The following is a 27,183-nucleotide window of genomic DNA, read 5'->3' as shown; positions in this document are numbered from 1 at the left end:
TACATTATTTGGTTCAGAAACTCAGGCCTAAGTTATTGGAAGTTTCAAAATGTACTTTGTGAAACTCTGGCCTCTAAGACCCTTTCACAGGTCTGGAAGATCAAAACTATTTTCATAATGATACTCTGATATGAATTTACCCTTTTCACTGTGTTGACATTTGCACTAAATAGGAGAAAACAATGCTGAGTAAAACTGCTGGTGCTTTAGCACAAGTCAGTGGCACCAAACCGTATTGGTAATTGTCTTATTCTTCATGCCACTTACTTGCAGTTAAAGAAAGCAAGTTTCATTTAGAATGTCCTGATTGAGTAGTAAGAATTATTAATCTTATTGTCTTAAACTCTTGAGTACATGTCTTTTTTGTATTCTATGTGACAGAAACAGGAAATCCATAATCAGACACCTTTGCTCGATACCAGAATATAGTGATTAATTCAAGGAGAAGTATTTGTGCGCTTGTTTGAATTGTGAGCTTTTTTTAAAATTTTTTTTCATGGAATAGCATTTTTACTTGAAAGAATGATTCAAGGCAAACTGTGCTAATTCAGATTTGGTTATTTGACAAATGTTTTTCTCAAAAACGAAGCAAGTATCCCTGTCACTTCAGAAAAATAACTGACAGCATATATTGCCAATGATAAATTCAAGCTTTCACACACAAGTCAGGATTCTGAAAAATTTCCATTGCCCACCCAAAATAATTTTTCTTTTGAGATTAATGGTGATATTCATGAGTATAACTGTTTGATATTGCATAATGAAGTGTGTCAACATTTAGAAAATCCACATAACTTAGTGAAGCAACATTTTCCCAGTGATCAATGCACAGTGTTAAAAAAAATCAAGCTAGACGATAAAGAGATACGCAAAACGCTAAAATATCATTCTTTTCACTAAATTATTTTTTGTTTTGGAAAATATAGTTACTTTCTTTAAAATGTATACAACCATTGTATACTCATTAGGGAATGAGAATAAAGAGCAAATAATATATTTGCTCATAATGTATTTAGTATTATAAAAAATGGTTTGATGCTCAGAGTCCCCTGACAGGGTCTCAAGACTTCCAGGGACTCCATAGAGCACACTCTGAGAACTACTACTCCAGAAAAATTTATAAATGTGCCCAAGAAGACAAAATATATAAGGCTCTTTACTTACAGCATTGTTTGTACAATAGTAAAAAATAAACAACAACCTTAAAATCTCACCATATGGGGTGGGCACAGTGGCTCACACCTATAATCTCAGTACTTTGGGAGGCCAAAGCAGACGCATCACTTGAGGCCAGGAGTTTGAGACCACCCTGGGCAACATAGCAAGACCCTGTGTCTACAAAAAAATAAAATAAAAATTAGCTATGCATGGTGGCACGTGCTTGTAGTCCTAGCTACTTGGGAGGCTAAGGTGGGAAGATCACTTGAGCCCACAAGTTTGAGGCTGCATTGAGCTGTGATTGAGCCACTGTACTCCAGCCTGGGCAACAGAGCAAGACCTTGTCTCTAAAAAATTTTAAAAATAAAAGTAATCCCACCATATGGGTAATAGATAAATATATGGTTCTCCACTCTAATTTTATGCAGCATTAAAAGGTATAAATTAGCATGGCGAAATATCAAAAGTGATATCTAGTAAAGCAAGATTTAAAACATATACATATGATATTTATAAAATATTTTTAAACATACAAACCAAATAGTGTATCTTTTTGTTTACAGATAAGCACAAATATTTTTAGAATAATTTAAAAAGAATGTGCTGGAAGGATAGATACCAAACCCATGATAGTTGTTACCTCTGAGGAGTTGGGGCACAAGATTGCAGACTAGTTTTATCCGTAATGTTTTATTTCTTTACAGGATTAAAGACTTGGAGAAAATATAACCGAATATTAACAATTGTTAATTTGATGTTTTGGAAGTGTAGATGTTTACAAAGCACTTTTTTGCATTTTAAGGTAGTTTCAAAAAATCTCAATGATTAAAATAATTATAACTACAAATTTTAATGTCTTTATTATGCTTTATTAATAAGAAAACATTGATTGATTGATTGATTGATTGATTGATTGATTGAGACAGGGTCTCACTCTGTTTCCCGGGCTGGAGTGCAGTGGCATGATTTTGGCTCACTGCAACCTTGACCTCCTGGGCTCAGGTTGATCCTCCCACCTCAGCCTCCCAAGTAGCTGGGACCACAGGTGAGTGCCACCATGCCTGGCTAATTTTTGTATCTTTTGTAAAGGCGGGGTTTCACCGTGTTGCCCAGGCTAGTCAACTCCTGGGCTCAAGTGATCTGCCTGCCTTGGCCTCCCAAAGTGCTAGGATTACAGGTGTGAGCCAACATATCTAACCAAAAAAACAGATTTAAAACAAATTTATTTTTAAAAAAGGATTATCTGTTAAATTTTGACAATTATTAGCAGTGAAATGTGTTATCTTCTGCCCACATAGCAATTGAAAACTTAGTATTCTGTGTGGAGAGAGATTGATGCAATGTAGTCTTAAATGTTTCTGGTAGCATTGTAGGCGGGGGCAGTCCTTTTTTGAAAGCAATTTTAAAAACTGTTTTTAAGAACCATAAAATGATTCATTGTCTTTGACGTGTTTATTTTACTTTTAGAAATCTCTCCTAGAGAACTAGTCTGTGGTATGGTCATTAAAGCATTATTTGGGATAGTAAAACATTATAGGGGCCTAAAAGTTTAGCAATAGAATAATAGTTACATTAATTAGTTTACTTGATAAGCAGCTATTAAACTAGTAAGTGTAAACGTTAAGTAGCATTATGGAAAAATGTGAAATGTATGTTTTAAAATGGGATATGAAATTATCAGTCTAATTATAATTTAAATAAAATTAAGGGATCATATGAAATTATTTTAGAATGGTGGGATTGTATGTGATTTATTTCCTCCCTCATTATTTTTTAAACTTTTCAGTATTACTACTTTTGTTATAAAATACTGTATGTATTTGTTTTTAATATATGTGATGATTTTTTTAAAAATATTACTTTGGCCTTGTCTTCTTCCAATCTTGATCCCTGTCTTAACTCTTTAAACCTTAGGCAGAAATAAAACGTCTTCAAGAAGCCAATAAGGCAGCTCGGAAGGAAAGACAGCTGATTCTTAAACAGCAGGAGGAGATAGAAAGGATCCGACAGACCACCATAAAACTACAGGAGAAGTTGAAGTCTGCAGGGGAGAGTAAATTGGTAAACTACATGAAGTTATTATTTGTTTCCTGTCTTAGGTTGATTGCCGGTATCTCACCCTGTCTCATGTTCTAAGATGATAGTCATTTAAACAGTATGATACAATAATGAACTAGGATAAAGTTCTATGGATGGGCCAGTCTTAGTCCATTTTCTGTTGCTATAACTGAATACCTAAGACTGGGTAATTTATAAAGGAGCAAAATTTTTTCTTACAGTTCTGGAAGGTGAGAAGTTCAAGGTCAAGGTGCCACATCTGGTGAGGGCCTTCTTGCTGGTAGGGACTCTCCACAGAGTCCCAAGGGGTGATGCAGGGCATCACATGACATGGGGGCTGAGCGTGCTAACTCAATCCTCTCTTTCTTATTAAGCCACTAAAGTCCAACCCTTATGACATCGTCTATTTCTAATTACCTTTCGAAAGTTCTACCTCTCAAATACCATAGTCTGATTTCCCACTGTCTTAATGTTACAATGAAAATTAAGATTCAACATGAGTTACAGAGGGGACAAACATTCAAACCGTAGCAATGCCCTAATGTATAGTGAGAGTTTTATTTTTTTCCTATGGAATATTCAAATTTTGAAAGGGCCACATAGTTCTTATACAATATTAGTTTAATTTAGTGTATATTTCACTTACAAACTAAATTGGAACAGAGGGCTTTGCTCTTATTTATCAATCCAAATATATTCTTCAGAATTAATGGGGGACACTGTTTTACTATTTACATGATACTCATCTTAGCTATCCAACTTTAATACAATGATACATGATTCAAAGGAGATATTAGACAAAAACAAAATTTGAAACTTTTTTTTTTTTGGTCGAGGGAGGACACGGTTTCACTCCATCACCTGGACTGGAATAAAATGGTGCAATCACAGCTCACAGCAGGCTTGACCTCCCAGGGGTCAAGTAATCCTCTCACCTCAGCCTTCCCAGTAGCTGGGACTATAGGCATGCACCTCCACCCCCAGCGAACTTTTTGTAGAGATGGGGTTTCGCCATGTTGTTCAGGCTGGTCTCCAACTTCTGGGCTCAAGCAATCCATCTGCCTTAGCCTCCCAGAGTGTTGGGATTACAGGTGTGAGCCACCATGTTCAGTGGACCTATTCTAAGGTACTATAAAATGTCAGTGTAGAGCTGGGTGCCGTGACTCACGCCTGTAATCGCAACAGTTTGGGAGGCCTAGGTGGGCGGATCGCTTGAGCTTAGGAGTTTGAGATCAGCCTGGGCAACAGGGCAAAACACCCAGCTCTACAAAAAATACAAAAATTAGCTGGGCATGGTGGCATACACCTATAGTCCCAGCTACTTGCAAGGCTGAGGTGGGAGGATTGCTTCAGCCTAGCAGGCCGAGGCTGCAGTAAGCTGTGATCACACCACTGCACTCCAACCTAAGTGATAAAGCACGACCCTGTCTCAAAAAAAAAAAAAAAAAAGTCATTATAGTGTGAGAAAACTCAAACTGTATAGCAGTATAATTTTTAAAATTCCTAATATGCTCTGCTTTGATTTTTAAAGTAAACTTTAAATTTTGAAAAAATTTGAAACTTACAGAAAAATGTCAAACAGTACAAAAAATTCTGTTATCCTGAGTTATCTGAGAGTAAGTTGCCAACAAATTAACAGTGATACATTACTACCGCTTAATCTGCAGACTACCTGAAAGTGGTTGCCCTTCTCATTCCACCTGGGCTCTGACTCCCCAAATTGGGCTATTCCCATCTCCTCATACCTTCTCTTCCTTATATCTTTGGACTCTGGCTATTGTGCTAGGAAGTTCTCTGTGGTAAGGCCATCCTCACTGTGTTTGGGCTTGCAATTGTGTGTGGGGTCACTTCCATGTGACATTCTTGTTGGCCTTCTTGGGCTCTGATTCTCCTTACCAGCCACCCTCCTGCATTAAATGCCCTCTTCATCCTGCTCAGGTTCTGAGACCCCACTCTTGCCCTCCTGTGTCCCTCAACCCCTACAGAGATGCCTGCCTTGCTCTGTCCCATCCAGTGACTTTAAGACTGAACTGTTCAGGAGGAAGAAAGGGAAGCTCAAGGGCTCTACTTTTTTTTTTTTTTTTTTAACAAAATAAAAACAGTCATGACTGTCCCTACCCATCTTCCTGAAAAGTTAGGAGAATAAATGACTGTGGGGAAGGCATACTAAGCAATTAAAGTTTTACTTTTTGTTCATCAGAAATAATGTATTGATTAATAGTTTCCAGATGTTTTCTTTACAAACTTTTTTAATTTTTGAAAACCTAGTTTTGCATAAGGAATATTCAAAGGAAAAAACCCTTGCCCTCGTATGATTAAAATAAATGTTACATCTTCCAGTCATTCTTTGTGTCTGTACATGTGTGTTTTATATAGTTATAGATCTAACTTTTTTATTCCTTTTGAGTGGTTCAACTTTGAAATCTCAGAGAGGATGTGTAGATACTAGATTACTAATAGCAGAAGCTTTTTTGGATTTCTTACATTTCTTTAAAATTATTACATGTTGTGATATTCTCTTTTTCTCTCTATATATAAATGATGGTAAAAATATACATAATATGAAATGTACTAGTTTAACCATTTTTAAGTGTGTGATATATTTTGTCCTTTATTATCTTATTTTCAACTCTTGTTATAAACATTGTATTGTGGATAAATTTAATTTTGAATTGACAGTATTATGATGACTTCAAGGTCCTATTAAAGTCCAATACAATTTTGCCTCTTTTTGTTTGCAGGACTCTCATAGTGATGAAGATACAAAGGATAATAAGGCAACCAGTCCTGGTCCAACTGACTTGGAGACCCGCAGTCCTTCTCCCATTTCAATCTCCAGCAGTGAAACTAGCAGCATTATGCAGAAACTGAAGAAAATGAGAAGCCGCATGGATGAAAAGTAATTTGTTTTGTATAACTATCTCTTGTTTAGTTACATTGAAAGTAGTACAACAAATAACATTTGTAATATACTTCATTAGATTGAGACAAATATTTTATGGATTCAGTAGCATTTTAGCAGAATTGTTAGAAGCCAATTAACTGTAGATCTTATTTATAAAACAATTTTAATACGAACAGGTTTCTTATTTTAAAAAACCAAAAAACAAGGCTAGGAGTGGTGACTCACACCTATAATCCCAGCACTTTGAGAAACTGAGGCAGGAGGATCATCTGAGCCCAGGAGTTCAAGACCAACCTGGGCAACATAGTGAGACCCCCGTCTCTACAAAAAAATAAAATTAGCTGGGCATGGTGCCATGTGCCTGTAGTCTCAGCTATGTGGGAGGCTGAGGTGGGAGGATCCTTTGAGCCTAGGAGGTCAAGGCTGCAGTGAGCTATGATTGTGCCACTGCACTCTAGCCAGGGTGACAGAGCTAGACCCTGTCTCCAAAAAAAAAAAAAAAAAAAAAAAAGTATCTGCACGTGTACCCATAACAAAGTTTTCCCCTTTCTTTTACTAAAAGAAAGGCATGTCTAATAATTTGGGGAAGCAACTAATGGTATATCCTGACATTTCATCCTGTGGCTCTCTGGCACCTCTCAGGCTTATTCAAATAGATGAAATTTTAACCTGGTGAATAGGTATGAGTTCCTTAGCTAAAAGCAGAAAGGCTGAAAATTTCCAGGAATGTTGATTTGGCAGTCTAACCTTCTTCTAAAATAGTTCTGAGAATTAATGTGTAAAGACTCTGAAAGAAAGCTACTCCAACTTAGATATAGCTCAGGTGTACATCAGTGTTGACCATATAAAATGACATTTATGTGAGACTTTTACTCTTTGGGGTATATATTTAATTAAATACGGTTATAAATTAACTGCTTGTGGACTCTATTCTTGCCTCTGTAACCTCCACCCCATATCTAGCTTCCTCGAAACCCATTAAATATGAAAGAGACTCATTAGAAATTTTTGTTGACTACCCATTTTAAGTTCGCAATTTGAACTACTACAGATTGAATTTAAGTTTTAATTTGATAACCTTTGGCAGTATACCACACATCACCAAATTTAATGATGCTCTATTTATATGTTAAATCAATCTATAATGTAGTTTGTTTTGCAACAGTCAAGCAGTTGTAAGTGAAATCCTTACTTTCTGTAGGTGCAGTTCTATATTGGCACTTCATTGCAAGAAAGGCATTTCATAACTTAAAAACACCTAAATTGATTATGAAAATGTCTTAAATACAGCTTTAAAAAATTAAAAATATAAGAGGTGAAACCAAGTATTGACAAATATATGAATGAATGTTCCTTTTGGATGATTTCCATGGGATAGACTGATAAAGGCTTCTTCAAGTAGGAATTTATTAAAATTTAGATTAAACATGTTTTCTTCCTTTCCTGATAAAAATTTCCAGTAGCCTATATGGGCATACTGTATTGTTCCAGCAATCTTTTGAAATAAAAATTAGAATAATCTCTCCGATTTTTATCACTAATTTGACTTTGTATATCTGCCACAAATGTCTTTGAGTGGTAAATGTTGGGGGAACACAGTGTCAGGGTGATTTCTTCATTGATCCCTTGCTCTTCTATTTCAGTAAAATCTTCATTGCCAGTGTCTACGAATGATATCCTAATTTGACCACCTTTGTAGAAAAAAGCTGTTAATTCTAGTCTGCCCTTGAGGTCAGTCAGTTTCTGGGCTGCTTATTTCAGATTTGGTTAAAGCTTTAAAAATCCTAAATAACAAGTTTAAGTTTGGATTTATTGACTTTGTTCCAAATTTTGTTAATTATTTTAATATACTCCAAAATATTAATCACCTAGAGTGTTTGTATTATTCCTCTACCTTTCCTTGACGACTATGGCAATTGATTTTTGAGAGATTTGTCAAGGAGAATAGGTATTGAAGCATTCAGTGACTTTTTGATCTGTTTGAGGCAATGAAATTGTGTTTGTGATAGGAATAAAGACAGTAGTGTCAAAGAAATGTTTGAATGATGGTGCTGAAATCTGAGGATGTGGCCGGGCCTGGTGGCTCACGCCTGTAATCCCAGCACTTTGGGAGGCCGAAGCGGGCAGATCACCTGTGGTCAGGAATTCAAGACCAACCATGGCCAACATGGTGAAACCCCGTCTCTACTAAAAATACAAAATTAGCCAGGCGCGGTGACACATAGCTGTAATCCCAGCTACTCTGGAGGCTGAGGCAGGAGAATCACTTGAACCTGGGAGGTGGAGGTTGCAGTGAGCTGAGCTCACGCCCCTGTACTCCAGCCTGGGCAACAAGAACAAAACTTAGTCTCAAAAAAAAGAAATCTGAGGATGAACTAAAGTATTTTCCGAAATTGGTGGTGCATAGAAAAGGAAGAGTATTGTTATGCACTATTTTTTGGTCTCTGAAACAAAGTAATGTGAAAACTAGCTTTTAAATACCATTTATATTATCAGAGCACCATAGTTTCATCTCCTTCAATAATGTTGGAATGTCAGCTCAATAAATACAGAGTCAGTTAATTTCATAGTCATTTGCTACAGTAGACACCTAACGACAAAATCATTTGAACCTCTGCTACTTCGTGACCAGGAACTTATTTGTTCCATAGATTTGCAAAGGCAGTCATTCCTATTTTATTGTTATAAATCACCAAAGAGTAGTCGTCCTTCTCAGTAAATTTAGCTAGTTTTTAGGGGGAACCTTTTCATTTTGTGTCATTGCTTATTGGTAACTTTCTGAACTCTGGTTTTATGACAGATATTTTTCTGAAGTGATCATATCATTTTTGGCTATAGTGAAAGATTTCCTTTTTTTTTTTTTACTGAGACAGTAATGCCTTTATTGAATATTAAAAGCCATACGTTATATTCCTAACATATGGCTTTTGTTGACCTCTTCGTTGAGTAGACATTTTATAAATGTCATATAATTTCCATTTATCAGCATATTAAAAGGAAAAAATAATATTCAAAATGTGAAAGACAATAATGAAAACATGTTTGCAAAAGACATACAGTAGATCTAAGCCATGAACTGAATAGCTCTCGGTGTTTTTGGTTATATTGGTAAGTGAAATCTGAGTTTTATTACTGCAAGGGATGTTATTTACAATTTAAGTGGATTGCCTATAAACATGAAACAGATATTCATGGAAAAACACCCCGATTGACTCTTCCTGTTTATAGAACAAACGAAACACTGAAAGAATGGTGTTTTCTTCATCTTTAAGTGTTTCATTACTTAAAATAGGACACTGCATTTTTTCTTTCATTCGTTAACAGTAGCTTCTTCTTCCATATTATTTATTAATTATACACTTACTCTCTCAGCAATTGTTTATTGATTAATGTTTGAGTATGCTAAGTTCTGAGGGGTACCAAGATAAATCAGACTTAAACCCTGGTCTCAAGCTTAGAGTGTAGACGGAAAAAAGAATGAGGGGCAGGTTCATATAGAGAAGTATATCTAGATAATTGTTAAGGAAGTTCAGAAAAGAGAAATTCTTACTGACAGTGTGATATATGTCAAGGACATTTTCATGGATGAGTGTACTTTTTTTAAGAGTCTCACTATGTTGCCCACAATAGGGTTGAATTCAAACTCCTGGGTATGAGTGATCCTCCCCACTCAGCCTCCTGAGGGAGTTAAATATATTGTTGAATTAGTAAGTACTTTCAAACATCAAAAGAAGGGGCAGAAAGTATATAGCTATTTTTTGGTTTGGTCATTCATTGCAGACCACGGTAGCATAGAAAGATGAAACCTTTAGTCACAACATTTTAAATACTCTTTTTACACTTCCCAGTTGGCTTACAACACTGTTAAAGGAGAAAAATTAATGTATTTGGTTTTAAATGATTGATCAAAAAGTTAAGCAGATAAATATTTTATGACATTTCTCTGTCCAAATGTCTCTGTCCAAATTTATTGTCTGATCAATGTCGAAATCTTCACCATTAATATGAATTTTAAAAATGAAAGATTTTCAAGAGACGGCTTTTGATATTCCATTAAAGGAGATATTTTAATTAGATTGTTTTAAATAATAATGTTAAATAGCATTGCCTTAAATTGAATAGAATTTTCTTAGATAACATTCTAGTCTACATATAGTAGCTGAATAAATCCTGATAGTCTGATACTTTGTTTTTATTCTCTGCGGGAATTCCTAGGTCAGGAGTAATGTGCTGTATTATTTTGTTTACTTAGGTGTATGTAAATTATTAGATAATTTTAAGTAATAGAATAGATTTTGCTATAGAAAATCAGACCTGGAGGCCGAGACGGGCAGATCACGAGGTCAGGAGATTGAGACCATCCTGGCCAACACGGTGAAACCCTGTCTGTACTAAAAATACAAAAAATTAGCCGGGCGTGGTGGCGGCGCCTGTAGTCCCAGTTACTCAGGAGGCTGAGGCAGGAGAATGGCATGAACCCGGGAGGTGGAGCTTGCAGTGAGCCGGGATCTGGCCACTGCAGTCCAGCCTGGGCGACAGAGCCAGACTCCGTCTCAAAAAAAAAAAAAAGAAGAAAAAAAGAAAATCAGACCTAAGCTACATTTTCTTTTTGGTCAAAACTGTCTGTGTCCTCATTTGTCCTCCTGTTTTTTTTTTTTTTATTATTAAAGATGCTAAAATACTCAAAATAATCCGTTTTAAAATGTAAAGCACTAATGTTCCATTTTTAATTATAACAGTAATAGAATTAAAAACCCAGAAGGAATAAAATGATTTAAGGTATTAAGTTTTTTTGTGAGTTTTGTTTTGGGAAGAGTAAAAAGTAATGTTTTAGTTTAGCTAGGTAGTCTCAGTAGTTTGGAGATACATAGCATTGCATAAGGATTCATTAATAAAGCAGCAGTAATTTTCTTCAAGATCAGTACAAATACAGCAGTGATTCTTAACTTTTTGGGGATCTTGAGTTCACTTGTAAATCAGACGAATGCTTTGGAACCTTGCCTCAGAAAAATGCATATACACACATGTATACAATCTTACATGCAATTCCAGGGTGTCCATGGACTCCTTGGTATTCCAGTGGAGTAACTAATGATAATGGAAGCACAGTAACATACTAAACAAATACAGAACTGTAAATGTTTCTTCTGTGAAGGTATTAAGATTTTGTTTGTTCTTGATATCTTTTATAATGAAAGGATTTTTAGACATAGGAGTTCTATTTAAAATTTAGATTATAATTTTATTCAAATTATAGAATGATTTTATAATCTGTTAGAATGCGGCCACAATTATATCAGCTCAGTGGGCAACAAAAGTTCTCACCTACATCACATGGTCTAACAGTCACATGGTCTGACAGTCTTTTGAGGTACAAAATAAGTGGAAATAGTCCAACGGAGAGTCATAAAATGTTAAAATTAGAAGGGCTCTTAGGGAAGCCATAAAACATAGTCCCTTTGTTTTACATGAAGAAATTGAGGCCCACAGAGTTTATGTAACTTTCCCCAGGTCACACACACACAGCAGAATGGCAGAGCTGAAACTAGAACCTTGTTTTCCAGAGTTCAGCTAGCTAAAGTCAAAGTTAAGTTAGCATATCTGCTTTCAACCTCATAGATTTTTTTAAAACCTAAATTGATGACTTAAAGTTATCTTCATTGGAAACTGATCCTTCTAAATAGTATTTTGTTGAAATTAGCAAAGTGCTAGATGGCTAATTACTGGAGTTGAATAGCTGTACAGAGCAAGTTCAGAATGTGAAAGTGTGACTTTAAAAGTGAATTAAGGCCAAGTGCGGTGGCTCACGCCTGTAATCCCAGCACTTTGGGAGGCCGAAGTGGGCAGATCATGAGGTCAGGAAATCGAGACCATCCTGGCCAACATGGTGAAACCCCGTCTCTGCCAAAAATATAAAAATTAGCTGGGCATGGTGGCACGTGCCTGTAATCCCAGCTACTCGGGAGGCTGAGGCAGGAGAATTGCTTGAACCAGGGAGTCAGAGGTTGCAGTGAGCCAAGATCGCACCATTGCACTCCAGCATGGTGACAGAACAAGACTCCATCTCAAAAAAAAAAAAAGTGAATTAAGCCAGGCACAGTGGCTCATGCCTGTAATCCCACTACTTTGGGAGGCCAAGGTGGGTGGATCACCTGAGGTCAGGAGTTGAAGACCAGCCTGGTCCACATGGTAAAACCCTGTCTCTACTAAAAATCCAAAAAATTAGCCAGGCGTGGTGGTGCATGCCTGTAATCCCAGCTACTCAAGAGACTGAGGCAGGAGAATCTCTTGAACTCGGGAGACGGAGATTGCAGTGAGCTGAGGTTGCACCATTGCACACCAGTCTGGGCAACACAAGTGAAACTCCATCTCAAAAAAAAAAAAAAAAAAAAATTTAAAAAGTGAATTAAGCTGGCCACAGCGGCTCAGGCCTGTAATCCCAGCACTTTGGGAGGCTAAGGCAGGTGGATCACCTGAGGTCAGGAGTTCAAGACCAGCCTGGCCAACATGGTGAAACCCAGTCTCTACTAAAAAAAAATACAAAAATTAGCCGGGCATGGTGGCAGGTGCCTTTAATCCCAGCTACTTCAGAGACTAGGGCAGGAGAATCGCTGAACCCAGGAGGTGGAGGTTGCAGTGAACCAAGATGGTGCCACTGCACTCCAGCCTGGGCAACACAGCAAGACTCCGTCTCAAAAAAAAAAAGAGCTAATTAAGTACTCATTAATTCCTTAAGTTCAAACATTTAAAAAACTTAATGATTTCCATACTAGACTAAATCTGTTGTATATCTTATTCTTGTCCTGTGTTCCGTTACAATCAGAGGACTTGTTGGGGCAATGCGTTGACATCAATCAAAAGCATTTTGTATTAGTCGGCATTTATGTCTGCATCATTCACAATTTTTGTTTCTTTTCTGTGTAGCATCTTGAAGGATTATTTATTCTATTGTGAAGTAATGCTCTTTTATCTCAACTTTATTCAACGTTTAAAGGGCACTCCTTATAGAATGTATTTATATTTAATAAGGAACATGTTTATGGAAAGAAGTTCTAACTTTAAGTTAAACTTTTCTTACACTTTTTTAAACTATTTTATTTTCATTTTCTATTAGTTAGTTATTTTGTTCCTCATTCCTAAACTAGAGCTTTTGAATATGCTTAATCTTTAATAGAGGAAAATTATTGTTCTCTGTATTGGGCTAGAGAAAAAGTTTAAATTGCATATTTTTAAAGTTTATTTCACATTTTCCAATATTATTTTACTTTTTGTACTAGGTCATGCATGCATTTAGCAGTTATACACTTAAGAGGGTGGGTAATATTTGAATGTTATGAATAGATTTTTGAGCCTTTTGCCAAGTGCCTTTGTTTTGCATAATATTTTGATAATTGGCATCAAAATAAGTTTATTATATGTTCATAAAGAATGGCAAGGAAGATTGTAATGTCTTAACTTGAAATTTAGCAAAAATGTTTTTCTTGAACTTCAATGCAGAAAATCAAGGCAATCCAGGTATGAATGTGTGTGTTTTTGCGTGTGTGTGTGTGTGTGTGTAAGTGAAGGGGAAATGAAATACTGAGTTATATGTGATGAAACAGACATTGAAATAGTCTGTTATCAAAAAATACACATAGACAAGATTATACATAATTTTTAAAATCCAAATGAATCGCTGGATTTATACCTAGATCTTCTCACTTCTATGACATACTATATTACTCCTTGCCCTTCCAAGGCAATAAATGTTGCCTTGATCTACAAGTTATTGTTGTGTGCATGTGAACAGGAGCATGCTCTGTCAAAGAGAATTAACCTTTCCAAAGGTACTACTAGACTTTTTAATCCATTCACACACACACAGATCTATTTACTATTACAAAAGAAGAAAATGTGGGGTTTTTTTCCTGCTTTTATAACTATAAAATGGAATGTTCTTCTTACCTTTAACCTTATGCTTGAGCTATCCATATCAGTTTTTTTTTCTACTGACAGTATTTATTGGGAGTAGCTCACTTTATTAATTATGCATCCTGATATCTTATAGAATGGGTATTGTATTTCAATATTATTAATTAAGTGGGCCTTTGTTAGATACAAAGCAAGATACCTCCAGTAGGTCCTCTTAGCTGTAAGTTTTATATTGTAGAGGTGAACAAGGTATTTTTGTGTAAATCAGTTTACTAAATTGTATTATTTTCAAGCTAGATTGTGATGGTAAGGTTAAGTAAGGCAAATGTAGTATTTTAAAATACATGAGGAGGTACAGATTAAAAATCACTTGCTCAGGATTACGTATGTGTGTAGAGTTGTTGATATACTAGGTTCATGGCCATAATTGTTGTACTGTCTGTTAAAGCTTAACTGAAAACTAATTTAGTCCCACAATGTACTTCTTATTACTTTACTCACAAATAAGTAAATTTAACTGAAAATATAGATGGTGGTTAAGCAACATTTGAGAAGAAAGGCATGTTTATTCAGAAATCACTGGTAAGATCTATAAAAATACACTTTAAAAAATGTCACACAGAGTGTAATGCCTGCTTTAACTGAGTCGCTTATAATGTTCTTCAGGAAGCATATTAAAATTTCTTCACTCAGCTCTTACGCTTTCCCTTTCTCATTCTTTCTGCCTCTTGATCTCTTGGTTTTAAAATCTTCCTCCTTATTTTGTAGACACTGCTCTCCTGTTCACTACTTCTTCTCTGTCTTTACGTCTCATCACTGGGCCTCTCTCAGTGTCTGTTTTCCCAACCTTCATCCCAAATTCCAGCTGTATATCTACAACCAGTTGGTCAGGTAACTTTGCACCTTTTTCAGTGCACTCTTTGATAGAGCATGCTCTGTTCTTTTTGTTTGTTTTGTTTGCTTTTTTTTCTCTCTCTCTGTTTTTTTTTTAACAGCCTGGAGGCCTCTTGTCAAATGTCCCATAAATTTTACCTTTTGTTTCCACATTAATTTGACATGATGATTGCTCAAGAAGTAGAGTGACAGTTCTTGTGCTTTTTAGTGTTTGTGCGATACATGTGTGCATTTTTGTTGGTTAGCTACCACTATAGATATAACACTAGTAATGTGAGCAGCCCACATTTTATTTAGTTGTGGCATCTACATTCGAAGATGGTTTATTAGTAGCCTCTAAACTAAGTAATTTTTCCTAACTCAGTAATTTCTCCTAACCCTTTGGGCCTAAGATATCATTGGCTATTTAAGTTCAGAAATCAGGTTAAATTGAGAATTTGATGCATACCTTTACTTAAGTAAATAGTTAGGTTTATATGCATAAAACATGGACTGTGGTACTCAGTGTTCTCTCCATGAAAAAAAGATTTACCACTTGACATTGCATCTCTTAGGTCATGGAAGAAACAAAACTCATTAGACCTGAAACAAAGCCAGGCAGAACTTTAAAATAAAAGTAAAAAAGGGACATGAACATGTTTTTTGTTTGCTTGCTTGTTTTGGGGCTTTTGGGTTTGTTTTTTATTATTTTTGGTATTTGTTGTTTCGGGTTTTGTGTGTTTTCTGGTCTGAGCCTTCAGAATAAATTCCTTACCTCTTCTGTTATAGAAAAGAATAACCTACAAAAAATGAATATATAAATATGAACATTATCAATTATGGTTGTCTAGATATTCTGAAGGTTTTTTTTTCTCAATATACTGCTATTTTTCCTTTGCTAACTTTACAAACCATTATGAGTAAAACATAAATTCCCTCATTTTCTGAATAAGTTGACTCATGAAAGCTTATATTATCTCAAGCCTTTTTCAGAAAGAAGAGTAGTATGAATGTTCTGCTTTTGCACAGCTTGTTGATAAGGTGGTGAGTGATAGAGCTCTCATAGTGATCTCTGCCTATAGATTTGTTCTCTCAAACTGTTCTTCATGGTGTGACCATAGGTTTCTGACAAAGCGGGAGCAAAAATTAATGCAACGGCGACAACATGCAGAGGAGCTCCTAGAGTGGAAGCGACGTTTAGATGCAGAAGAAGCAGAAATTCGTCAAATGGAAAAACAAGCTTTGGCTGCCTGGGACAAAGAATTAATAAAACCCAAAACTCCTAAGAAAGAACTGGAGGACCAGAGAACAGAACAGAAAGGTAATAAATACTAACTCTGTTCACACTACAAACTAAAGCCTAACATAATTGAAAGATATATTTCATTACTTTTAAAAATGCGAGGCTGGGCACAGTGGCTCATGCCTGTAATCCGAACACTTTGGAAGGCCAAGGCCAGAGGATCGCTTGAGGCCAGGAGTTCAAGACCAGCCTGGATGACATAGCAGACCCCGATTCTACAAAAAATTAAAAAGTTAGCTGGGTATGGTGGTACATACCTATAGTCCTAGCTACTGAGGCGAGAGGCTTGCTTGAGCCCAAGAGGTCAAGGTTACAGAGAGCTGTGATCACCCCACTGTGCTCCAGACTGTGTGTCAGAGTGAGCTCTGTCTCTAAAAATAAAATAAAATTGTAATTAAAATGCAGATGATTGAGGTGATGCAAATGATGAGAAAGATTATATAACCACAAATGCTGGAGAAATTAGAAAGACAAAAAAAAAATTGTGGCCAGGCATGGTGGCTCACGACTGTAAACCTTGCACTTTGGGAGGCTGAGGCAGGTGGATTGCCTGAGCTCAGGAGTTCGAGACCAGCCTGAGCAACACAGTGAAACCCCGTCTCTACTAAAATACAAAAGAAATTAGCTGGGTGTGGTGGCATGCACCTGTAATCCCAGCTACTCAGGAGACTGACACAGGAGAATTGCTTGAACCCAAGAGGTGGAGGTCGCAGTGAGCCGAGATCACACCACTGCACTATAGCCTGGCAACAGCAAGACTCCGTCTCTCAAGAAAAAAAAAAAAATTGTAATAACTTTATTCCAATACAAACTTGAAAACTTAGAAGAAATGGCTAAATTCTTCTAAAAAATACAACTTACCAAAGCTTACTCAGTAAGATAAGAGAACCCTCCTGATTCTTTCACCAGTAAAGGAATTGCACCCCAGTAACTAGGCATCTTTTTACATAGACCTCATCCATCTTTACCAGTATACTAGATTAAAAAGGAGGGGGGGGGGTGAAACATGGTATTATAATTCTTTACTTTTCCATAGAATAAAAAAAGAGACATTTCTCAACTCATTTTATGAGGCTAGTATATAAGTTTGATATTATGTCCATAGAAGGACAGTATCAGAAAACGAAAGGCCAATCTTACCTATCCTGAAGTATGTATTAGCACACCAAGTTCAACTATATATGCAAATCCTAATACTTAATGACAGAGTGGGATTAGCACACATTAAACAGTTGATAATGTGGTGAATTACCTTACCCAGATTAAAGGAGAAGAATTGATCATCTCAATGGATTCAGAAAGGCATTTGATAAAATTTAAAAAGCATTTGTGGGCCAGACTCAGTGACATACGCCTGTAATCCCAACACTTTGGGAGGCTGAGGTGGGTGGATCACTTGAACCCAGGAGTTCGAGACCAGCCTGGGCAACATGGTAAAACCCTGTCTCTACCAAAAATAAAAAAATTAGTTGAGCATGGTGGCACGCACCTGTGGTCCCAGCTACTCGGGAGGCTGAGACACGAAAATCACCTGAGCCCAGGAGGCAGAGTTTACAGTGAGCTAAGATCATACCACTGCACTCCAACCTGGGTGACAGAATGAGACTCTGTCTCAAAAAAAAAAAAATGACTACATAAAAATAAAAAGCATTTGTGATAAAATAAATAAACCTCAGATCAAAGTAGCCGTAGAAAGGAACTTTCTTTACCCGATAAACGGTGTTAACAAAAACAAAAAACCAAACCTATAATAGATACCATACTTAATGATAAAATACAGAAAGTTCCTTTGGATTTGGAGATAAGACCAGGATGCTTATTTTTAGCTCGTCAGCATTGTGTAGAGGTCCTACACAGTACATTTAAGGCTAGAAAAAGAATTAAAAGCTATAAGGAGTGAGAAGAAGCAGAATTCTTGTTACTTACAGTTAATAAAGCTACACACATAGACAATCCAGAATTTACATGTTAATTATTACAGTTAATAAGTGAGCTTAACAAGGTTTCTGGTTATAAAATTCATATACAAAATTCAATTGCATGTCTATAGATCAAAAATTGATTAGAAAAATATTTTTTAAAAAAGATATAAATAGAAACAATATATAATAGAAACAAAAAATATGAAGTACCTAGGAATAAATTTAACAAAAAGTGTACAAGATCTTTATATAGAAAAATTTAGAATTTTATTAGGAGACGTTAAAGAAAACCAAAACAGCCTGGGCACAGTGGCTTGCTTATGCCTATAATCCCAACACTTTGGGAGGCTGAGGCATGCACATTGCTTAAGCTCAAGAGTTCATGACAAGCCTGGGCAACATGACCAAACACTGCCTCTACAGAAATATTAGCCAGGCATGGTGGCACAGGCCTATAGTCCCAGCTACTTAGGAGGCAGAGGCAGGAGGATTGCTTGTTCCTGGGAGGTCGAGGCTGCAGTGAGCCCTGTTCATGCTACTGCACTCCAGCCTGGGTAACAAAGCAAGACCCTGTCTCAAAAAGTAAAAAAAAAAAAAAAAAAAAAAGCCAAAATAAACGGAACATTATTCCATATTCACAGATTCAGTGTCATAAGATACTAATTCTCCTTAAACTGATCTGTAGATTCAAGACTATTTACATCAGAAACTCAGCAAGATTTCTTCATAGGAAACCTTTGACAAGCTCATTAAAAAATTTATATGAGGCCAGGCATGGTGGTTCACACCTGTAATCCCAGCACTTTGGGAGGCCGAGGTGGATGGATCACCTGAGGTCAGAGTTGGAGTCAAGCCTGGCCACTATGGTGAAACCCCGTCTCTACTAAAAAGACAAAAATTAGCTGGGTGTGGTGACATGTGCCTGTAATCCCAGCTACTTGGGAGGCTGAGGCAGAAGAATCACTTGAACCCAGGAAGCAGAGGTTACAGTGAGCCGAGATCATGCCACTGCACTCCATCCTGGGCAACAAGAACGGAACGCCATCTAAAAAAAAAAAAAAAAAAAAAAATTACATGAAAGAACAATGACCAAAAAGCAAAGACACTAGTAAAGAAGAACCACAAAATGCTGAAACTTACTTTACCATATATCAAGACTTCTAAGTTGTAGTGATTAAAATAATACGTTTGCACAGAGAGAGACAAATAGACTGTGAAACAGATAACCCAGAAATAGATCTGTGCATCTGTGGAAGCTATGACTCTCCTGTTTGTGGGAGGCAAAAATGCAACGAGTAATAATATGCTAAAAACAATGTTTATCAGTATAATTTTCCCATTGACCAAGATTGTGTATTTTTTTTTCTTGTTTTCACCCTCTCTTTCTAGAAATAGCAAGTGAAGAGGAATCTCCAGTACCTCTGTACTCTCATCTAAACAGTGAAAGCTCCATTCCAGAAGAATTAGGCAGCCCTGCTGTTGAATATGTACCATCCGAGTCTATTGGACAGGAACAGCCAGGGACTCCAGATCACAGTATACTTACTGAAGAAATGGTTTGTTCACAGGAACTAGAATCTTCTACCTCTCCTAGTAAACATGTAAGTTAATGTGTATTTATATCTTAAAGATTCTCTGGAAAAAAGCTGTCTAAAATGAAAAGAAATAAAGCTTTTCATTTACAAATATATGAATTTTGGCATTAGTGGCGGTTATAAAATCATTTGCTATCAAGTCTGTTAATATTGAGTGAATAGGAACTTCTAAAGTCTTTATGAAAAACAATTTGTGGGAACAACACAAGTTCTTTCTGAAGTTTGTTTTTTCACATAACAAAAACAGTAAGATCTTAAACCACACCAGAGTACTTTTACTGTAACTGAATTAATAACTTCTGTATAACTCATAGAATAAAAGTAATGGTTTAACCTCTTAAAGGCAGGTCTGAAATAGTTATTGATTTTAAATTAAGATAATAGCCATTATTAGACTAAGATTTTCTACATTGTCCTTAATTGTGTACTTTATAGAAAAAAAAAAAACTAGCTGGTAAAAACTCAAGATAGAAACTTTACTGTTTTTTTAAAATATAGAAAATAATTAGCATAACAATATTAAATATTTAGTATACTGTGGTATACTAAAGTATACACAGACATTGTTAAAGCCTCTTTATGTTTAAAAAAAGATCTGCCCAAATTCAGAATGGAATATTCTTTGTTAGAGTCTTCCATTTTTATTGTGATGGAAAGAATTAATTTTATTTCCCCATTGAAAAGTCAATCAGGTTCATTTATGTTACAGCACCTAGAAGATCTAGAAGAAAAACATTTTTTTTCTGAGATGGAGTTTCACTCTTGTTGCCCAGGCTGGAGTGCAGTGACACGATCTCTGCTCACCGCAACCTCCACCTCGTGGGTTTAAGCAATTCTCCTGCCTCAGCCTTCCGAGTAGCTGGGATTACAGGCATGCGCCACTATGCCCAGCTAATTTTGTATTTTTAGTAGAGACAGGGTTTCTCCATGTTGGTCAGGCTGGTCTTAAACTCCTAACCTCAGGTGATCCTCCCACCTTGGCCTCCCAAAGTGCCGGGATTACAGGCATGAGCCACCGTGCCCGGCCAGAAGAACATTTTTTATTCATTGAAGAGCCTATTCAATATTATGTTAAAAAATATTTCAGTGTCCTTGTGCACATACTTGAAATCAGCATTTTTAGGTTATTAAAGGCTTTTAATAATTATGTTAGTGGTCTCTTATTTATTGTATGATAATATTAGACTTATATAGATAATTTACTTGTAGCATTATCTATTATTCTGTAAATTTCTGCCTTCCAGGAATTTACAACCAAACTGTATTTATACAATCTTAAAAGTTTATTAGCTCTTATAAATCAATTACATTCTACCTAGCATCATTATTGATGAGGCTCGGAGTAGCCACGAACTGATTGACTATTAAAAATTAGAGCTTTTTTCACAAGAAAATATATCAAGGAAATCAAAACTAGTATATCTCAAAGTAGTTTTTATAATAAAAGCTAATATTTATTAAGTGTTTATTTACAAAGTTTTTACCAAGTGCCTTACATGGATTATCTCATTTAACCCTTGAAAGAATCCTATAGATACTGTTCTAATCCTCAACTTAGGAAATTTGCCCAAAGTCACAGGGATAGGAAGTGATAGTAGCTAGGAATCAAATCAGGCATCTCACTTCCACCTGATGTCAGGGTAGAAATTTTGTCTTTTGTTCTCTTGTGGGCAAACATCTTATGCTCTGTTTTCTTCTTCCCTTCCTCTCTCCTTTCTGTAAAAGTACGTACTGAGTATTTTCAAAATTAAAAGAATTGGGGGAGGGGTAAATATCACTGACATAATAATCACTTCTAATTGATTGTTAAACTTTTTAAAAGCATGCTCTCTTTTATAATTGTTTTCTATGTCTTCAAAAAAAATTGAGGTCTTATCCTTTATATAATTTGTAAACTTTTTAAAAATCAGCTTTCCCAGGTTGAATAATTTGTAAACTTTTTTCACTTGGGTCCTAACAGTTATCTTAAATTCTTTGTAAATGTTATCTTTATATGGCTAGTATCTCAAATTTTAAGTAGAATTTTACAATTATATCACAAAATAGTTTCTGTTTGGTTTTCTGTTTGAACAGTCACTTCCCAAAAGCTGCACATCTGTGTCAAAGCAGGAGTCTAGCAAAGGAAGTCATAGGACTGGAGGACAATGTCACCTGCCTATCAAGTCCCATCAGCACTGTTATAGTTGGTCAGATGAGTCATTATCTATGACACAGTCAGGTAAGACTAATCATGAGTTTTTATTTGTGTTGTATTTGAACAGCCTCTATTCTAAAAGGCTTCAAGGAGTTTGTTGACTTTAGGAAGTATATGTAGACAGACAGTGGTGGGTTTATGTAGGATTGTGAAGAAGATTAATACCATATTGAGTATTGCCATATTGAATATATTGAGTTAGGCATATTCAGTATATTGCTTTTTTTTGTTGTTTTTTAAGATGGAGTGTCACTCCGTCACTCAGGCTGGAGTGCAGTGGTGCGATCTTGGCTCACTGCAACCTCCACCTCCCAGGGTCAAGCGATTCTCCTGCCTCAGCCTCCCGAGAAGCTGGGATTACAGGTGCCCATTACCACGCCCGGCTAATTTTTGTATTTTTTTTTTAGTAGAGACGAGGTTTCACCATGTTGGCCAGGCTGGTCTCGAACTTCTGACCTCAGGTGATCTGCCCATCTCAGCTTCCTAAAGTGCTGGGATTACAGGTGTGAGCCACCGTACCCGGCCCAGTGTATTGCTTTTTGAATTCAGTTTTAGTTTTGAGAGTAAACATTTAGTAAAGGAAACATGAAAAATGTTATTCTTTGTTTTTTGTTGTTGTTGTTTTTGTAATTGATTATGTATTGTACCCTTTTGTTTTCCATGTGTCAGACAATTATAAATCATGGAATTTTCCTACACCCATATTTACAGCTCTTCTTTCTACTTTGAGTAACTATATAATATTTCAAAGAGTAGATGTACCGTAATTTATTTAACTGTTTCCCTAGTGATGGCCATTTAGATTTTCTCAAATATTTCACAATTGCAAATAATGCTATAATAAACATCTTTATGTAAATATTTACACATATATGTAGTCATGCATCACTTAACATCCAGGATATGCTCTGAGAAATGTGTCATTAAGCAATTTCATCATTATGTGAACTTCATAGAATGAACTTAGACAAACCTAGATTGTGTAGCCTAACTGCACTCTCAGGCCATATGGTATAGCCTCTTGCTCCTAGAGTGTAATACCTGTACAGTATATTACTATACTGAATACTATACGCAATTGTAACACAATGTTAAGTATTTGTATATCTAAACATAGAAAAGGTGTAGTAAAAATATTATAATCTTGGGACCACTATCATATATTTATAATATATGATATGTAGTCTGCTATGTAGTCTGTCATTGACCAAAACATCATATGTGGTGCATGACTCGTGTGTGTGTGTGTAATACCATATGTCATTTATATGTGTGTTTATCATATATATGATAAAAATTATTTTTGTATATTTCAGTGTGGAATAGATTCTTAGGAATAGAATAATTGAGTCAGGCCAGTTGAAGAATGTTGTCTCATATTTCTCTGTGGAAATTTATTAATGTTTTTATATATTTGCTTTTATGTACATTGGTGAAAAATTGCTTCCAAGAGAATAACTTGTCAGTAGACATAAACTTGAATACTTGGAAACGTGCGTTCTTATCCTGGATCTCTTACTTACTGGTGACTTTCTTCAGGTTTCTTTGCCAATACTGGCTTATCTTTTTCGTTTGTTAGCAATGGAATAATGTTTCAACCATCTTTGCATGAGTTATGCACCAAGGATTAATAATAACGTTTGTAAGATACTGTTTTATTGGTGACGCTTATTTAAGTAAGAATAAATGGTTTTAGAAAAGTAGCTCTGAGGTTTCTAGGCCGGGCGCGGTGGCTCAAGCCTGTAATCCCAGCACTTTGGGAGGCCGAGACGGGCGGATCACGAGGTCAGGAGATCGAAATCATCCTGGCTAACCCGGTGAAACCCCGTCTCTACTAAAAAATATGAAAAACTAGCCAGGCGAGGTGGCGGGCGCCTATAGTCCCAGCTACTCGGGAGGCTGAGGCAGGAGAATGGCGTAAACCCAGGAGGCAAAGCTTGCAGTGAGCCGAGATCGCGCCACTGCACTCCAGGCTGGGTGACACGTGAGTGAGACTCCGTCTCAAAAAAAAAAAAAAAAAAAAAAAAGTAGCTCTTAGGTTTCTAAACAACAGATTCACTACCTATTCAAGATGACATTATTTATATTCAGTATTTGTAGAAGTGGCAGATATTAATGTAGTAAAGTTTTAATACCTTTACTTAAATGATGGAGAGTTTTATCAACCAAGCTAATATAATCAGTGTGTGTCAAATAATCAGAAACTCATTTTTTAAAAACAAGTTATTCTAGCAGGTTATTTTGTTTTGAGACAGTCTCTAGCCCTGTCGCCCAAGCTGGAATGCAGTGGCATGATCTCAGCTTACTTCAACCTCTGCCTCCTGGGCTTAAATGATCCTCCTGCCTCAGCCACCTGAGTAGCTGGGACTACAGGTGCATGCTGCCACACCCGGCTGATTTTTGTATTTTTGGTAGAGATGGGGTTTTGCCATGCTGCCTAGGGTAGTCTCGAACTCCTGACCTCATTAGTCTGCCCACCTTGGCCTCCCAAACTGCTGGGATTATAGGTGTGAGCCAGTGCGCCCGGCCTGTGTTTGGTTTCTTTAGTACTTAAAAACATAAACATTTTCCAAGGTCTTTCATCTAAAAACCCCAAGTTTTTCATCGCCTGCTATTAAATCTTTAACCATAGATGGTAAATATATTTTTTTATTAGAAAATCACTGCTGGTATGTACAATTTTTTAAAATATTAATTTAAAATAGTTATTTTGGGGGCAAAATTGAAACTAAGCCTGTAAGAGTGTAGTGGTCTACAAAATCTTATCAAAATAATAATTTTGGAAGTACATAAGTAAATAATTCAGCCTTGCCTATGCTAAGGGCTCAGTATGATGCCACCACTAATATAAAACAAGCCTAACTTTCCTAGTATGCCTTAACTCAGTGTCATAGAAGTGACAGGAACTCACATTTTATTATTTCTTATTCAGATATTTAGACCGACCACACTATTAAAAAGACATTTGTAATCTTTTTGCATTTAAGTAACTTCTATAACTAGCTCTTATGCAGTTTAACCTGAAGTAACTGATAGAATCCTGGTCTTTGACGTAATGTTAAGTCTGAGTCTTAAGATTTGTGTATGATATTATTTCTATTGTAAGACTATTAAATGTCTCACTCAACATTAGTGTATGAAAATGACACCATTGTGTGATTGAGGGATGTGTGAGGAACAGTAATTCCTATGCTATGTAATTTCCATGTGTAGTGAAATAAGCAGTGTCTTTAAATGATACCTGTTTGTTTTCATAGCATGTGTATGACACATTATAATGAAATATCCTTTTCATGATGTTGCTATGAGTAGACGTCTTGTATATGTGAACTGTTGGAGAGGAAAGATTTAACTAGCTTCCTTTCATTTATTTTAAATATTTTGAGAGCTTTCAAAGAAAGATTACAGCAGAGTCTATTTCTTTATAATTTCTCTCTTTTTAATGTGATATTAAGCCATCAGCTAATGAATCACAAGCAATTTGAAGTGGTAAAACTCTAGTTTGATTTTAATATGACTTAAAAACTATTAAATTATGTATTAATAACCAAGGCAAGAGACAGTTAAATATGATTATCTTGTCACCAGAAGTAATTTCTTGCAGAATATCCAAATTTCATCAGTCTAAAAATTTCTCAACTTCCAGCTGCATGTCTTACCAAGACAGCGTATCTCAAGATTTATTTATAATTTCAAGTAGTACAATTAGAAAGTGAAAATAAATAGGAGGAACCAAGCCAAAAATAAAGTGTGTGTGGCAGGGGGGTAAATTATAGGGATGCATTTTAGTAATACATTTGTTTCAGAAGCTCATATTTTAATTATTAGATTGGCTTTATTTAAATGGAATATTACATTACAGCTTTTTATTAGTAGTTACTGAGTTAACCTTATGCTTAAGTCAAAATTATAAATAAAAGATTTTGTATCTCTTTCAGAAACTACATCTGACCAGAGTGACATTGAAGGTAGGATCAGAGCTCTGAAGGATGAATTGCGGAAAAGAAAATCAGTTGTGAACCAGTTGAAGAAGGAACAGAAAAAAAGGCAAAAGGAAAGACTGAAAGCCCAAGAAGCCAGTCTGATCAAGCAGTTAGAGGTTAGACATAGGAAGAAAGGGGTTTAATGTCAAGGCTAATGTGTATGTGACGTCTAAAATGTTTTTAATGTTGTTAATAAAGTAATGGATTAGGATTCTTCATTATTAGTGTGGTGCCACATTTTATTCTCTTAAAAAAAAATCTGAGGGTGTCTAAGGACATTCTTGCTTAAAACATTAAATTTTATTTGTTTTTTATTTTTATTTTTTTTGAGACAGAGTCTCACTCTGTCGCCCAGGCTGGAGTTCAGTGGAGTGATCAGTGGAGCAATGTGTGCTCACTATAAGCTCCGCCCCCTGGGTTCACACCATTCTTCTGCCTCAGCCTCCTGAGTAGCTGGGACTACAGGCGCCTGCCACCATGCCTGGCTAATTTTTTGTATATTTAGTATACAATACATAGAAACGGGGTTTCGCCATGTTAGCCAGGATGGTCTCGATCTCCTGACCTCGTGATCCACCCACCTCGGCCTCCCAAAGTGCTGGATTACAGGCACGAGCCACCGCGCCCAGCCTAAACATTAAATTTTAAATTTAAATATTAAAATAAGTATTAAAATAAATATTAAAATTGGCTATATATAGTGGTGTGTTCTGAAGTCCCAGATACTCAGGAGGCTGAGGCAGGAGAATTGCTTGAAGCCAGGAGTTTGAGGCTGTAGTGCACCATGATTGCACCTGTGAATAGCTACTGCACTCCAGCCTGGGTAACATAGCAAGACCCCCACCTCTAAAAAATAAATATTAAAATAAAGTATTAGATTTTTTTTTTCCTAAATAAGAAAGATTAGGCCTTTGAAAGAAAGATTGGTATCTATACCCTTGTAAGCAGAGAACTACCAGGTAAATAATTTCAGCGTTTGGAATTGTTGCTGCTTCCCTTCCCCAACTTTCTTCTTTCCTCTTCCTTCCCCCTTCCCTTTCCCCTTTTTTTCTCCTTTTCTTTCCTCCTTCCCCTTCCCCTTTCCCTTTTCCCCTTCCCTTCCCCTTTCCCCTTCCCTTCCCTTATTTCACAGAATGGTGTTTCATGCCACACAACTTATTAAATAGTACAACTCTTTGTACTGTTTGAATAGATTCTAAATGATAACTTAACTTGAATTTTCCCCCAAGCTGTAGCAGCCTTCCTGATTCTGTCCCAGGCTGGGATGTCTTCCTTATTCTG

The 27,183-nt window shown here is 36.2% G+C and overlaps 1 protein-coding gene across 2 annotated transcripts in view; it reads left to right on the top strand.

Annotated features, from left to right (window-relative positions):
• Positions 1-27,183, top strand: part of CEP350 (centrosomal protein 350) — a 166,567-nt gene that overhangs the window by 106,155 nt on the left and 33,229 nt on the right. For both annotated transcript variants that reach the window (XM_025394350.1, XM_025394359.1), the window contains 6 exons: positions 3,073-3,219; positions 5,958-6,115; positions 16,027-16,226; positions 19,520-19,731; positions 21,799-21,943; positions 25,858-26,018. In XM_025394350.1, the coding sequence (XP_025250135.1) occupies positions 3,073-3,219; positions 5,958-6,115; positions 16,027-16,226; positions 19,520-19,731; positions 21,799-21,943; positions 25,858-26,018 (1,023 nt within the window). The remainder of the gene's footprint in view (positions 1-3,072; positions 3,220-5,957; positions 6,116-16,026; positions 16,227-19,519; positions 19,732-21,798; positions 21,944-25,857; positions 26,019-27,183) is intronic.

This window comes from Theropithecus gelada, chromosome 1, assembly GCF_003255815.1.
Source record: "Theropithecus gelada isolate Dixy chromosome 1, Tgel_1.0, whole genome shotgun sequence".
NCBI lineage: Eukaryota > Metazoa > Chordata > Mammalia > Primates > Cercopithecidae > Theropithecus > Theropithecus gelada.
The sequence above is the reverse complement of the archived record's forward strand: the minus strand, read 5'-3'. Positions and strand labels throughout refer to the sequence as shown.